The 16,761-nt window shown below is 45.3% G+C and overlaps 1 protein-coding gene across 1 annotated transcript in view; it reads right to left on the bottom strand.

Moving 5' to 3' along the window:
* GPR158 (G protein-coupled receptor 158) overlaps positions 1-14,922 on the bottom strand; it is a 195,858-nt gene extending 180,936 nt beyond the window's left edge. Inside the window, exon 1 of the mRNA XM_086467139.1 lies at positions 14,051-14,922. Within this exon, the coding sequence (XP_086323265.1) occupies positions 14,051-14,922 (872 nt within the window). The remainder of the gene's footprint in view (positions 1-14,050) is intronic.
* Positions 14,923-16,761: the final 1,839 nt, after the last annotated feature.

Below are 16,761 nucleotides of genomic sequence, written 5' to 3'. Positions count from 1 at the left end.
CTCTCCCCAGAGACACCCTGACCTCCAGAGACTTCAGGCCTCTCCTCCACGGCTCAGTGCCCTCCTCCAGCAGGCACCCAAACCCCTCTCTCCCCATCTCTGCCAGCCAGCGCTGGTATAATACCTTATAAAACATCAGAAGGGCAGCAGGAGCCAGAAGTAGGCCACTGATGTCTGTGAAACTTAAAAAAAAAAAAGAAGGTTCCTACACACACAGGCCCTCAAGGACTGTCTGAACTGTATTAGTTCTATGCCAAGAACACTCAAGTTTTAATCATCATTTACCTCAGAAATTTTTTTGAAAGCCAATGCTGTATCTTATAAACAGCTCTGAAATCCCCAAAAGAAAAAAGCCATAAGACTGTAGTTGCATGTCTTAAGAAAAAGCCTTCAAAGTTTTCCTTGTTTTCGCTAAAGTAACCACCAGAATTACTTTTGGTAGAACATTTATAGCATCATTTTGTGAAAGTACACACTTGCAACTGCTTTGCTGCTGTCTGGACTTAGCAAAAATGTCACTATGCAAGTTCTGGTAGTTAGATCATTACACGGACTCCCTCTTAACAGATGAATGATCTATGTTAATTTCTTAAATCTAGGGTACCGTTCCTTTTAAGTCAACCATTTCAGCCACTTCAGACAAAAGTTTTGAGTGCCATAGTCTGAACTTCCACAACTACAAAGCACCTTCATCTCCTTTAAGGCTGTGGACCATCAAGGGCACAGCCCAACCTCTATCTCAAGAACACCTCACTCACCTCAAAGCACGTTGCTTTTAATCAAAGCTTGGTATATATTATAATAATAAGAGCTACAGAGGCATATATTTGAGAGGCCACTTACAAACAATATCAGAAGAGGCAACACAAAGTTGCCTGAATGGCAACACAAAGTTTGATCAAAACTAGGATCAAAACTGCTCCCTCATCATCCCCCTCTGTCTCCTGCCTAGAATCTAAATAATCTGGCGCAGGGCACACCTGAAATATTTAAGTGCTGGCTCTAGCAAGTTCAATTTGAAATAGCGCACACCACGCTTCTAGAATATTCAGAAATATTTTTAGTTTACAGCTTTGTGCCTTTCCACTCTTGTTTTGAGCAGCAGCTTCTCCACAGACTGTTAAAACTGCACTTTCACCCCAATGAACTGTTTTTATCATGTTCCAGGTGACCAATGAACTCAAGGGGAAAACTGCCTTATGTACAGACTAACTCTTCGTAAGATGTCGATGTCAGTGGATCACAAACTTATCTTAACCTGATAACAAGGTATCCGTCTCAAATGCTCATAGGAGTAAAGGCAACTAATTCATCATCTGGTCACATGCAGACCCCACCAGCTAGGCTTCTAATACATTCTGGACCTTTCTGAGCATAACAGCATGTGGGCTGAGGACAGGACTGATAACCTCTCCATGGCTGTGTATAGGCATGAAGCAGACAGTGGACCAGGGCCAACACTACCCCTTGCTCTCCTAGTTCATAATATACACCAGGCACCGTGGCAAGGGTCTCTCAAGGTTTGGCACCATTCTGACTACTCTAAAGAAATCAGTTTATATAGTAGGAAAACCAGTGATGATTCATCCTTATTAGGACTGCAACAAATCCACCTGGGAGACTCTCAAGCACCTTAGGGAAGCAGGTCTTTGTTTCCTTTACACGGAAAGCTTCTCCCTTGTGTACAGTTTGTTTTTAACTGGTAAGAGAGGAAACTCCCCTCTGCCTCTACAAACACTTCCGCAAAGAGAGAGGTACAGACTGCAAATTAAGGGTAAATTAATCACTGCTAAGAGAGGAGAATGCTGTGCGGTATCACAAGCAGGCCCTGCAGAAGCACAGTGTCAGTACAAAGGGATATAAAAATTTTCAAGAGAAAACGTATCTAGAGGTTACTCATGAGAAAGACCACACATACAAGCCAGAGGAATTAGAGACAGTAAGCCTACTGTGCAAGCATTTGAGTACGGCCTTGTATCAGACAAGCTACAATGTGAATGAAGAATTAGTGACACGTTCTAGCATATCAAGGGGCAGAGAGCAGGATAGCATCCTAACACTCAGAGCCACGTACTAGAAAGAAAGGAAATTTACTTCTGGATTTTTCACATCAAAATTGATTACATAACTCGTATCCTTTGAAAACTCTTTTATATAATTATTTAGTTCAAAATAGATGTGAAAATCATAGATTCATACAGCAGCTGCCATTGGAAGAAGCTTCGTGTGATCATCCAGTCCAACCACCTGCTCAAAGCAGGCTCAGGACCGTTGGGTTTTTTAATATCTCCAACAATGGAGACGTCACCTCAGGAAATCTAGTGTCTGACCACCCTCACAGTATCAAATAAAGTTCTGATGTTTAAATGGAATTTCTGGTATTTCTATTTGTCTCTTGTACTTTCTGTCCTTTTGCTGACTAGCCCCGAGAAGAGTCTTGCTCTGTTTCCTTCACATTTTTCCAACAGGTATTTACACACATGTGTAAGATTCCCCTGGAGCCTTTTCTTCTCCAGGCTGAACAGTCCCAGCTCACTTAGCCCTCCTTGACTATCAGATGCTCCAACCTTTAACCCTCTTTGTGGCACTTCACTAGGCTCACTACAGTACATCCATGTCTCTTGTACTGAGGAGCCCAGAAGTGGACACAGCACTCCTGACGGGGCACTGCCAGGCTGTGTAAAGAGGAAAGAACACTTTGCTCAACCCATTGGCAATGCTTTTCCTCTCACAGCCCAGCAGGCTGTCAGTCATCTTTGCCACAAGCAGACATTGGTGGTTCACATCAAATTGGTGTCCGCTAGGACCCTGCAAGCCTCTTCTGCAAAGCTGCTTTCCAGTCATTAGGTCCTCGGCCTGTACTAGTTGTACAGGGTTATTCCTCTACAGGTGCAGCATCTGGCACTTCCCTTTGCTGAACTTCACAAGCTTCTTGTTTGCTCATTTCTCCAGTCTTAGTCCCCCCTGAATGGCAACACAACCGTATAGTCTCTCACCCACTCCTCGCAATTTTTATCACCCTATCGTCCAGATCACCAAATGAAAGTGTTAAACAGACCTGGCTCCAGTATCAACCCCTGGGGTATATCAACAGTGACTGGCCTCCAGTCATCTATACACAGAAGGCTATTGGGTTGGTTAAACACTATTTCCCCTTCACAAACCTATGCTAACCACTCCAAATCACATTCTTCTCCTTCACATGTTTCAGAAGTGGTTTTCAGGAAGATTTTCTCCATCGCTTTCCCAGGGATTGAGGTGAGGCTGATCAGCCTGTAGTTGTTGGAAGACATTGAGTACCTTGGCCTTTTCCATGTCCTCTGTCACAAAGTCCACTGCCCCATTCAGCAGCAGGCCCACACTGTCTCTAGTCCCAGTTTTGCTGCCAGCGTACTTACTTCTTGTTGCCCTTAATGTCCCTCACCAGATTCAGCCCCACATAGGCTTTGGTTTCTCTAACCCCACCCATGCACAAAATCATAGAAATGTAAAATCATTTAGGTTGGAAAGGACCTTTAAGGTCATTGAGTCTAACCATTAATCCATCACTGCCAAGTCCACCACTAAACCACATCCCTAAGCACCACATCTACACATCTATTAAACACCTCCAGGGATGGTGACTCCACCACTTCCCTAGGCAGCCTGTTCAGTGCTTGACAACCCTTTCAGTGAAAAAATTTTTTCCTAGTGTCCAATCCAAACCTCCCCTGGAGCAATTTGAGGCCATTTCCTCTCATCCTGTTACTTGGAAGTACAGACAGACCCCCACCTCACTACAACCTCCTTTCACATAGTTGTAGAGAGTGATAAGGTCTCCCCCTCAGCCTCCTGTTCTCCAGAATAAACAACTCCAGTTCCCCCAGCCGCTCCTCATCAGACCTGTTCTCCAGACCCCTCACCAGCTTCGTTGCCCTTCTCTGGACATGCTCCAGCACCTCAATGATTTTCTTGGAGTAAGGGCCCCAAAACTGCACACAGTATTTGAAGTGAGGCCTTACCAGTGCCAAGTACAGGGGCACGATCACCTCCCTACTCACCACACTATTTCTGATACAAGATGCTCATGTTCACAATCACACTCAGATCATGTCTCCATATTCTTCCCAGCTTCTACCTCTTGTGCATTTTCATTTCATGCTTGAGTTTTGTCAGGGCCCCCTGTTAAGCCATGCAGGCCTGAAAATTATTTAATTTCAAAATATTTTCACAATACTTCTTCCAGAAACACTATAAAATTCTTCCACTTGAAACTGAATGTGTTTTCCCTTTGCCTCTCTTGTGTTAAAGCTTTTCTTACAAGAACATTTGCCTTTCACAAACCCCAGTCTTCATGAACCCAATACAAATATTTCTACCTACACTCTTTTCCTGTCTGCAGCTCTTCTATAGCACAATCTGAACTTATGATATGATTAAGTTGTTCTGCTTTTTCCTTTCCTCAGAGCTTTGAGTTTCTGGGGTGAAAATCTCCAGGAAGGAGAAAACACTACAGTCCAGAGCAGGCATATGAAAACAATCTCTCCTGACAGTTACAATCCACCACGGGCTTTCCATTTTTTCCCCCCATGGTGCATATTATTCTTTTTCCACTAGACCTCTGCAATATACGTTCATGCTTCATGGTAACATCACAGTTCTGCTGAGGTAGTAACAGGGTCTGAAACTACTTGAGGATATAATGCTTTCAAAAAAAAGTTTCTTTAAGCATACACGTGGCATTTACAGAAAGCACCATGTTGGTACAAGGCTCTTACTGCATCCATTTGGGATGCTTTGCCATTTTAAAACATCATCTCTGATACCTCACCATTATTACACAGAGTACACCGATACGTACATGATGATGTATTTCTGAAATTCATCTGTGATTAATACAGTAGCTGGCACAGCCTGTTTAGCCACCCACATTTTCAGTTATTTTTGATTCAGCATTCGGAAAAATGGAACATATGGAAGAACACATCCTCCTAGAATGTATACAGACCAACTACCTCCAAGTGTTATATTTATTGAACTAACTGGGAATAATTGCAGCTTTGCTATCTCGACAGAAGCAATCAAGACAAATATCAACGGTATAAGGGTAGACTCAGCTTGTCAGCATAACTCATTCATCCACAGTGACAATGCTGCCTGGCTGAACTCAAGCTACAGTGATAATAATATTACTGGTAACTGTGGATCATCTGGCAAGTAAGTATATCTTGTTAATCTCGTTATAACAATAAATATTTGTTTTCTGACACAGTTTTACAGGCCCTACACAAAAAAGATACTTAAGGATTGCACATTCGTGTTTAATGTGTAGTTAAGAAAGAATTAGTTGAATTGTACATAATAGATAATCACTGAAGAATGATGTCATCAAGGATTTTCTGTCAGGTCAGAAGTTTGATTTAAGAGGCTTTCATGTCTGTCTTAATTTCCAGCTCCACTGTTTGTTGGCATGCCATTTGCCTTGAAATCTGCTCCAGAAATTGATTTAAGCTTATTTTCTCAACCTACTAGCTATCTTGATAGTTTCAGTAGTTATAATATTTCATTGTAACAACATGTTGTAAAACCTGTATCTACAGAAGATTTTTTTTGCCTGTACTGTTAGATCATAAAAAAGCAGAAGGAGCATCTTCTTCTCCCAGCCAGCTTAAGCCAGAACTGCACAGAATAGTAGCCTGCCAACATTTAAATGGTGATAAACAATATCTTTGTCCGCTAGATTTTCAGAAGATTTTAGCACAGAGATCATCATAATAGGCATTCAAAGTTTGTCTTCTAAGTTTGTACACTTATTTATGTACCTGTAAGCATTGCAAGCAGCCATAATTAAGGTACAAGGCATGGTTATCACATGCTGAAGAAGACATCATCCCTAAAATCTAAATGCCTGCCTAGATTCTTGCTGTCATATCCACCTCTACATGCTGTCCTTCATAATTCCTCCTTATCACAGAATAAGGAGGTAAGAAAAAAAATTCTCTATAGCCATCCCAAATCTGCAAACGTCACCTCTAGATAAATGCATACTGTAATTAGTATAGCAAATGTTTTCAGGGCAGACACCTTTTCTGCCCATTCTCATTTTGGAGGCTGACACTTCCAAGAATACTGATTTTCAAACAGTGCATACTACCTGACACCTGAGGCTCCTTCAATGTACTGTCAACTGAGCATCCAAAAAAAATTCTGGTGTCAAATTCACAAGTGACTTTCAGCCATAAGGCTTACTGGCAATCAGCAGCTTCTGCAGGTTCAAGTTGCTTTTGAAAGTTAAGATTTAGAATTCTGCATCATTTAGACATTTTTTAAACTATTACCTCTGCATACCCAGCCAGATTCACAAAAGGCTACTGGGACATTACATACAACATAATTTCAAACTGGTCACGCAACTACCACTAATTTCTTACTAATAGGACAGAGACAGACTTACTAATTCCCCAGCCATAGCATGACTGCTGCTTTTCAGCACACATTTTAACAGGAGAACCAGCTTTCACTAAAAATAAACTTAACCAAAGAGTAAAGTATAGCAGTGTGGGCATACGAATTAGGATTCACCTGCAAAGAAAATGCCTCTAGGACATTTGGAACAGTCCTAAAAGGGCAGAATAGTTAAAGCCGAGTCCTCTGTTGTCTGAAGACTTATTTCAGATTTAAATCTGCCTTCAGATTTATGGCATGCAGTGCTGCCTCTCTGGTGATTCCCCTACAGTTTAGTCAGAAAGCTTCCCAGGTATTTTGAGGGGCGGTGATTTTTTTTTTTTTTTTTTGCTTGAGGATGTTCAAGTCCCTGCTAGCATCTTTACTCTGTCACAAAGCATCACCTTGTATAGGAATGCAAGGCATCAGTAACGGGGTACGACCTACATTAGATTCTCCCTATGAAAAAGGTCTTGGGAGCCAAATTCAAGCTATTTAGTAGGAAAACAGCATATTTTTTTTCCTAGTGCTCCCATTACTATCCATGGGGTCAAACAGACAGGTGGAAAGAAAGGGTCTCAAGGAACAGTATACAAAGTGATACAAGGAAAGAGGTTAGGAACAAGAAAAGCTTTTGAATTAGAAGGATCCTACATGGGAGAGATGGTCTCAGTTTAACTATAACCAATCTTCTGACAGTGAATATTTATTTAAAGGCAATAAGGGAATTTTAAAATTGAAAAGTACGTGGGAGCTAACATTTTAAAAAAGGAAAACAGAGAGGCATAAACCTGGGCAAGGAACATACAAAACTACAAGAATGCAAGACAAAACCACAACATTTTCAGAAGCAGCATGTTAAAAGCACAGGCTCAACTAATTAAAAACATTTTTCTTTAAAAAAAACAAAACGGAAGCCTGAAGTAGAATCTGTAAGGCCAACAGACAACCAAGACACAAAAATTGTTCAGAGTAGAGACAGTCTTTGCAGAAAACAAATTCTTTTCATCAAGGCCCACTTCAGAGACAGGAAGGTTCCAACCTTTGAGCCACTCTTGAGAGCACCAATGTGAGAAAAGTCAGCTTTCACATGAAGGGATGTTAACAAGCTGGGCACCAGAACTGTCCCTTCTTTGTTCAACGCATTCACAGATGACCACAAATGGGTGACCAGTGACAAACTTTGCAAGTGATAAAAATACCTAGTATAACCCACAACTAAATCTGACTGACAGAGACAAAATGAATGATCACTTTCCAAAGTGTTTTTTTTAATCACAAGAATCTGGGATTTCCCAATGAATTTAGATTCATGGAACAAATTTAAAAACAGAAAATATTTTTTTTTCTCCAAACAGTTCATAATTATGGAATCCAATGCTAAACTACATTGCAGAATATAAAAATGGGTTAAAAAGCAAATTAGAGTCATGGAGGTCAGTTTAATTCATATTTACTATGAACACTCATTCAGTTAGTGTCTGAAAAACATTTTTTTTAACTGCTTATTATTTGTAAATGGGATCTAACCAAGACAGAAGAACTCTTCCACTGCTCTTACATTTTTCCCTAAGTACCTGCCAGAAGCTGCTTTCAGAGAGAGGGCTAGGTAAGCCTTTCATCTGACCTAATGCAGCAATGCTTTTGTTCTTACCTTCAGGAACATTTCTTTATCTCAGCCCAGGTTCAGGAATAGGCAGAATAGGAGGTGACAGTCCTGGAGCTGAATCTCAGATATTAAGGACTGTCACATGTCCATTCTCTTCAAAAGAGTCTTGATAACCTGCTGCGCTGGATAGGGGTAAAGAACAGAGGAGCGGAACAGCAGTTTGACCCAAAAAGCTTGTTCCTTTTATTGCAACTTACCATGTGCTACATAGTTGTGGATATAAAAGCAATATGTGTTTCAGTCCTCACCTGGCCATATTTAACTTTTTTCTTCAAAGACCCACTTCTGTTTCTCCAATAGTGAAGAAAGCTGAATCAAGTTTCTAAAAAAGATATCCCTATTTATTGTGCCTTTTGTTTCGCCACCATCCAGTTTTCTATCCTTATCTATGACCTCATACAAAATAGGCAGACACCTAACTGACTGTCTAGAGAATACTTAAAACATACTGGGGGGTTCTAGAAGCAGACAGTAAATCATAGGAAAATGATTTTTGTTCTCACCTCTTTTCAGGAATATAAATCCAAGACTTTCAGAAGTTCTAGGAAATAAATTATTTTGTTTTTAAAACCTGTTCTAAATCCACCCACACCTTCAATCATATTATATGGGCCAGGGCATGTTATAGAAAAAATGTCAGCCTCACTATTTTACAATACTTCCAGGATTCTACAACAAATGTACCATATCACAAAGAATTAGAAAGCCTGATTGAACAGTTAAAATTAATATTCTTTTTTAGTTCAGTACCGAGACTAAAGAGAGATTAGGGGGAAAACTAGAAGATGGGGCTAAAGGAAGAAATTAGACTACATTTAAAAGAAAAAAGTTACTAATTTTTACAATCTTTTTTATGTCTACATTTATGGTTATTTTACCAAACAATTTAATAGCTGTGAAATATTTAGCAGAAGATTAAATCATGTATATTCCCTAAGAAATTACTTATTTGTCACATACTTCTATCTCTGCAGTTAATCTGACTTCAATGATGTTTCCTCAACTAAGAGCCCCATTACTGCCTAACACTGGAGTGGTCCAAGTCATTGTTAATAGTTCAGTGGAAATCACTACGTTGTAACTGCCTTTAGGGAAGAAACAGCTAAATTTAACTATGCAATCAAGATATTCTTTGCACTAAGGAATACCTTTCCAATAATTAAGAGAGAGGTAGCAAATGCCAGGAAGACAAAAAATACTGAGAGACAACACTTGATTCAGCCAAACTTCAGAATGAAGTTATCTGCAAATGCCCCAGAACACATCATCTTTCAAAATAAAAAAAAAAAAACACCAAACCCCAAATAAACAAAAACAAAAAACCAACAAACTTACTCAGCTTGCTGATTGTGTACCTTTATTCCATTGCGTTCTCCCAATAGTCCTTAAAAAACACTGCAAATACTGTCCTGGATTTGGCAAAAAAACTACATTGCCTTGCTGGAACACGGTGGGAAGGAAAAAAATATCACTGTATCCTAAAGATATTTTGACCTCCTAGATGAAAAATAGTGTGAGAGCAACCACTAGTTCCCAAAATATTGACGTATTATAACACAACATTAAAGAAAATGAGAACAGCGTGCAAGAGAACATTTTGAACTGCAAAAGCACCAATTCATTCATCAGAGTTTGGGGATAATTGATGTCATTGTACAAGGCTGAAACTGCAGAAGAATCTGATTAACCACATTCAAGAAATAGTGGAACAAGACTTGACAAGAGGGACCATGGCAACAGAAAGCTTCTAACATGAAACTAAAGCAAGCTGGTTTGTGTAGTCTAGTAAACAAAGGTAGAGAAGGGACTGCTGCCTATAAATAGGTCAGGGCAGTAAACATCAGCAAAGAGTGCTATTTCAGATAGAAAGCAGTTCTGAAATGGGAATAAACGGATGAGAACTGACTGTGAATAAATTTAGATCAGAAGCTACTCAACCATTAGGCCTGGCATGCCAGTGGACTGGAAAGTCAAGAGGTAAACTCATCTACTTCAAGATGGAGATTGGTCAGCTGATGACATCAAGTGAGCTTGTGACAGCAGGAGATAGCCTTGGTGACCCAGGAGGCTTTTTAAAAAAAAAAAAAAATTTTTATGTTCCTAGTAGCTGACTACTTGCACACCTTTCTTCCAGAGCAAGAAGTGATCCTCCTCGCTGGCCTCCTAGACTGATGAAGCAATGAAAACCTCCCATTTCCTGTCTAGGGGCCACACAAGTACTTTTAGAGGAGGAAATGTACTCACAACATACAGCTTCTCACACCTTTCCACTTCCACAGCAGGGTTGCAAAGATACCGTCCGGATCACCATGGGCCACAGAATATGGTTCAGTCTCATCACAACAGGAAGTAGCAGGGGAGGGTCACAGAAGATCAGTGACAGATGCTATCATGCTCTACCCTCTAGTAGCACTAGAGCTGTAGAGTGATCAGTCACATTTGATGGCGAATTCCAGCTGCAAACTCCATCAGCTTAGACTTTTTAGGAAAGGAGAATGGAATGGTTAGTATCAGAAAGCAATTACTTCTAGTCTCTGTGGATCCTCATTTCTGAATGAGAGCCTACACTGCATTTTGTAAGCAGGTGGTAATGTTCTCTCCCTGCACTTTGGGTGGAAAGATCAGTGAATGCAGATGACAAAACACCAGCAAGCACTGCTAAGAAGCTGTGGAGAGTCATCACTGCTAGCTTAGCATTGCACTGCACTAATGTGGTCCCAGCTTCTGGTAGATTCATCAGCACAATCCAGTTGTCTTTGGTTTCTCCACTTCATCTCAGTATTTGCCTACAGTGCCAGCCTCGGTAAGACAACTTACACAACCACATCTGCTCACCTTCCTTGGCCTTCACTTTGGACAGTTTGGCTGTTACCTCTTGGGAAGGGGGTGGAGAGGGTGGGAAGTGAAATTAAAGACAGATAGCAAGCTGTTTGTGAGAGCCCCCCACCTGTAACACTCTCTTCCTCTGGCAGAAGGCACTATTAGCGCTCCACCACATGAAGAACAAAGCTTTTTTTTTCCTGCACTTTCAGAATGTCATTGACAACAGTATTGCAGTGGTAGCATGAATTGAACATAACCAGTAGTAATTAGTATTGCCTTCATTAAACTCTTTCCATAGCTACACCACATGACATATCCATCTGTTACTGCAACAGAAGAGATACCAAGAAGCAGGAGCAATGGCTTTTCCTTCTATAATCTGAAAGAACTCTCTTCCATAGAGATAACGTCTTCCTGAATGTCTCTTACCCTAATGTACCATGCCATAAACCTAATGTCAGCAAAGAAGAAAGTACATAAACTGTTAGAAGAATGTTAAAGGGGCATGTGCTAAATTACCATAAATGACCTCATGCCAGACTATTAAATGGAAGGAGCATGTAAACTGATCTATTAACATGTTCCTAACAGATGGTTCAGAGATACTTTGTTGGGAGAACCAACGTAGCTTTCACAAAAGATGGAGGCTAATACATATTGCTTTTTACCATATGTGCCTTAAACAGGAATCTGAAGTTAAATCATTGTGTCGCTCAAAGACAGATGCTGAGGGGAAATAAAGCTTATTTCAAGAGCCATCTTATAGTAATTACTACTAATGTTCTAATAACTACATTAGATTTTACATTTTTGTATTACATGCATAAACTTTAAGGCATTTCTTCTCTTAAGAACTCACACTGAGGCTGTGAGCCTGTAAGTATAGAAAATATTGTGCAACTATTAAGACATCCCACAAGTCTTGGGAGAAGTGTATCTTGTGTAATAGTATTGCCTATGTAGCTGCAGAGTTACTTTCTCAGTCATCCCAAGTAATAAGGTTTTATTAGAAGCCCATCTTTCATGTGACATACCTCAAACTAGGCACCATCATTTAGCCTTGCCAGAATATGCACGTGTGTGTATATATATATATACACACACATGTACTTCTTCCACCTGCTTCCTTATATATAGTTACCAAAAATATACTAAACCCATTTTCTTAGAAATGCTTACCAACTCATCTCTGGTTTAGATACAACAAAACCTTGTTAGTTTCCAACAGCAATATACACTTAAGTTGCGCAGCATACCTCATCGCAAGATCTCACAAGTAAGAAGAGGTTCTCCAAGCTTTCATGTCCTTAACGGTTACTCTTTGGAGTATCAGAGTTACAACAGGTGACTCCCACATGGCAAACAGAGGCTGGGAAGATGAGGAAGTGAAGGCAGTGCTTTGTACTGCACCGAGGAGGACCTCTACTGGTTGCCTTGGTTGGCCAGGGTTACTCCAAAATGGACCGAGTGTGTTCTGCACACCAGAGCTACCACTGCAGAAACCTACATCACTGAGATGCTTCCTGGCATCACAGGATCTTGGCACTGAGCTGAGATTGAAGCTTTAGACTCTTAAGCAAAAGACATGTTTTTTCTCTTCACTGAAGTCAAGATGGAGCCTGCTTTGAGTGAAGCTTTGTATCAAGATTAAATTCTCAGACAGCTGGTTAGTGGCTGCCACCCCACCCCCAGCCTGGTGGTTCTGCAGGTTACAGGAACCTCTACCCCCAACAAGTGAGTATGTGCCTACACTAGCTTTCACCTGCATCCTGAAGTTCATCAAGTGTGAAACTGCATTTCAGTGATCTATGAGAAGTTTCCTTAACTTTTCTGGACCTCCTGCTCTGCAGTGGAGCCATTCTTGGGTTTTGGTCTTGAGAGGAATTCAGCAACAAAAAAACCCGCTGATGAGCTCATTTTACTTTAACTCTAACAGCCCTGTAAGTGTGAAAATTTCAGGGGAAAAAAAGTAATTCAACAGAGAAATAAGCAGCCAACCTCTATTCAACAATTTATTTTTTTTCAAGGATGCATGACTGCATTCATACATGTTTGGTCCCACTGGATTTCAGACTAAACCAAGAAAACCAGTGTTCACAAACACTATTACCTCACCACCTAGGTGTGGCAAAATCTCTCCAGTGTCTGCTGCATTCTTGTCTATCTTTACCTACTACTGATCCACAGCACAAAGCAAATTCTCTGCTCCTCTCTTACCCCCTGACAAACGTCAGCTGCTCCTGGGCAGTGGGCATTCCCCAGGGGATAGAGTTACCCATGAGCCCCACCACAGAAGTGCCAGTGGGAAAATCTGGCCTCTCATACCCCACATGTTGCCCTCATTCTTTAGAGAAATCCCTCTTTGCTGTCAAAACAGCAAGACAGAAGAACGGACCCTTTTATATCCTCCTCTCTGCTAGCTGCAGCCCAGGGGCAAAGTCCTGGGGATAATAGTGATAGAAAATAAGCAATTCTTTACATATGCCAGGTATCAGCTACACAGCTGTGTAACCCAGGGGGTGTCCTAAGGAAAGCTTTCCCACTGCCAGTTCAGGCTGTAGCCACACACACTATGACAGATCTGCAGTCCCAAACACTTATTTACCTACAAACTGACCAGGCTCGAGCACCCCACAGTGGATGTGCTCTGGAGACCAGAAATTGCAGTTTACCAGCATAACAGTGTTGTTTCCCACCTGGTTAAAATCACAGTTGGGGTCAAGCTAGGTTTAATTATGCAGTGGAGTAAGAAATAACACCTCAGTAAACATCTTCCTCTCATACTCCAAAATAAAACTACAACTGGCAACTGCTGCTCTCCCCTCCCCACCAGAAGCACAGCAGGAACATAACCCACACACGCACCTGTTTCAGTGGGAGCAGGTAAAGCAAACACTGCCTTACAGATGGAGAAGAAAGCAGTTTTTCACTGAGCCACAGCTCCCTAAGGCACATGAAGGTAGAGCTCAACAGGAAGGCCTGAGGTTGCTCTGCAGTGTAACTGAGCAGCCCATCCGCCAAGGGTTGATCAGGTCACCCCAGACACAGCATGCCCTTCCCTAGGAGAGGGGGAGAACCAAAACCCCATCCTACCCACTTCTTGACAGAAAGCAAGCAGAGGAGCACTCCTCCTACCTGAATTCGGGAAGGAGGTTTGGCCGCAGCCCATAGAAAGCTGCTGAGAGAGTCACTAGCCAGCCAGGTTTGTAATTCCCATTCTCACACTCCAGGTAAGGTGAAGACCACCTGATGTGGTTCTTATCAGCAGTGAAGCTCTCCCGCCTCTTCCAGCTGTTCTCCAAAGTTTTGGGGCCCGTGTTTAAGACCTTCCTATGCAAATGGGGCCTCCACTTGCGCTTCAAGCTGTGGAACCACTCTGTTTCCACAGAGGCATTGGCCAGGCGGTGAGCCGAGGAGGACAAGTCCTGCAGGAGGACCTGGCTCTCGTGCCTGCTGGCCTGGAGGAAAACCTGGGGGGCAGAGGAGAAAGGCTCCGTGCTGAAAGTGATAGCTGCCCTGGAGATGTTGGGGTCCCCTTCCAGAAGGCTCCTGATCAAGGCGCGGTACCACTCCAGGTCCTCCTGCAAGTTCTGCTCCCGCGACTTATTGCTCTGGAGGATCATGTTGAGGAAGTTGGTGGCGTGGGTGAGGGTGTCCAGGGCCCCGTGCAGGGAGGGGTGCGACGTGAAGCGCGACTTGCCGGCGAGGCTGGCCAGCTCGTACCGCCCGGAGCAGTTGGCACGCCGCAGCTCCCGCGAGTCGCCCGTGTAGAGGAACGAGGCCACATCCTGGGGCACCTCCTCAGCGAGCCGCTGCGCCAAGATGGTGCTCTCCGTAGAGCGGCTCCGCGGGGCCGGGAGAGGCTCCCGGCTCTTGATGTGGTTGTAAATAGGCTGCCTCCCTCTGAGCGCCCGCTCCCGGCCGCGCATCGCCTGCTCTCGGCCGGCGGCAGCCCCGAGCCCCCGCTGGGCGAGGAGCAAGAGGAGAAGGAGCCGGAGCAAAGCCATGTCCCCCGGCGCTCCCGGCCGCGCAGGCACGGCGAAGTGGCTGGAGATGGGCTTCGCGCAGGCGGCCGCGGCGCAGGGGCACGAACGCGCAGGGGCGGCCGAGCGGCAGCGGGACGGAAAACGGCCCCTGGCCCGCGAGTCACCTGTGGCGGCGCCGCCCGCACCTCCCCCAGCGCGGGGCGCCGCGCAGTCCCACCGCCGGCGCGGAGCGGCTGGCAGCCCCTCCGGCGACGGCAGCGGCTGCGGCGAGCCCGCCTGCGCCTCCTCCCGCCGCGGCCACCGGGCTCACTGAGCTGCCGCCCAGCGCAGCGCGCAGGGGCGGCGGCGCCCGCGCCCGGCGCAGCGGCGGGTCCCCCCGCGGCGCCCCGCCGCCGCCCGCGCTCCGCCGCTCCGCATCCTTCGGGCGCCGCTGCCGGAGAGGGGGGGCCCGCGGCGCGGGACTGCCACTTGCTGTGGGGATCGGCGGGGCTGGGCTGCTGCCGGGGAGCCACCGGGCGGGCCGCCCGCCTCCGCGAGCGCTTGGCACTCCGGGCACAGACTCGCGGCTCCGAAAGGCGGCCCCGCCACGGGCGGCCCCTCACCGCCCGGCACCCCTTCCCCGCCGGCCCTTATAGGTGTACGCCAGGCAGCTGCCGCCCTGTGTGGCCGCCTCGCCTGTCAGTCAGCCGGCAGCCATTCACGGGGCAGGAGGACGGTGCCGTGCGGCGCTGAGGGAGGCGGGGCCGCCGCGGCGAGGCGTCGAGGCATCTCGCTTCACCTGCTGCCGGCTGGGGTCGGGGCGGAGGCGGGGGAGCCGCCCGCCGCACAGGCATCCGCTCCGTTTTCCCCTGGGCCGAGGGGCGGGGGTCGCGGGCAGGGAACCGGCCCGTGGGGCGCTCCCGCCGCGCCGCCCCCGCCCGGTGCGCGGGGCTTGCCCGGGGAGTGTGTCAGCGACACCTGCTGGCCGGGCGTGGAACGGCGCCGCGGCGCTCTGCGCCTACGCGCCGGGCAGCGGCCGGAGGTGGGGGGGCGCCGGGCGTTAGAAATATCCGCGCCTCCCGCCGCGCCGTGGTGTGGGTTGGTGGTCGTCAGGGCTGCCTGCCTCGCTGAGGAAGGCGCTCGTGCCTCAGGCAGCTCTGGGGGTGGGTGGCCGGGGGTTGCACGGGCCTGCTCCTCGGATTCCCCCAGGACGTGTGGGGCCAGCCGCGCTGCCCCGGGAGGGAGGCGTTTGATGGAGAGCACATTTGGGTGGGAATGGGCAGCTTTGTCTTCTGGGGCCTTGGGGCCCACAGCCAAGATACCCCCATCATCCGCAGGCTCCTCGCGTGGCCTGCCCCACATGCCTCCCTTGCCTCACATGTGCCCCAGAATGTCCCAGACATGGAGCGCATCCCACCATAACAGGAACCGAGCCGCTTCCCTCCCCATTCAGCTACAGTGGCTGGTTAATTATCTTTCTGTAACTGTAATTTTCCTCCTTTTTTTCCTTGGTGTTTTATCCACCACCTGTCTTTTAACTCCACAGCACTAATTCCTACTGCTCTCTTCAAAAATAAGCCCTTAATCCAGTGGCTTTTCAACACTGACCTGCAGAGCACCTGCACGGAGCCAAAGCAGCACTGGCCAATCACCTAGCTCTGCTGAAACCACCTTTGGAAATGCTCAGATGCATTGAAGATGTAGTTGGGATTTTCCAGATAAGCCATCAGCTATAGGGCCAGCATGACTGGTAATAAGCATCTAGTTCAGCAAAGCATTTAAACATGTTTACCTTTGTGCATTTTCTTTGGGAGAAGTATTCCCCTGCTCAATATCTTACTGTTGGTTAAAAGGTTTGTGACAGGAGGCAGTTAGCAAAGG

Source organism: Leptosomus discolor, chromosome 6 (genome assembly GCF_034619465.1).
Source record: "Leptosomus discolor isolate bLepDis1 chromosome 6, bLepDis1.hap2, whole genome shotgun sequence".
Classification (NCBI taxonomy): Eukaryota; Metazoa; Chordata; class Aves; order Leptosomiformes; family Leptosomidae; genus Leptosomus; species Leptosomus discolor.
Note: the sequence above shows the minus strand (reverse complement) of the source record. Positions and strands in the feature narration are given on the sequence as shown.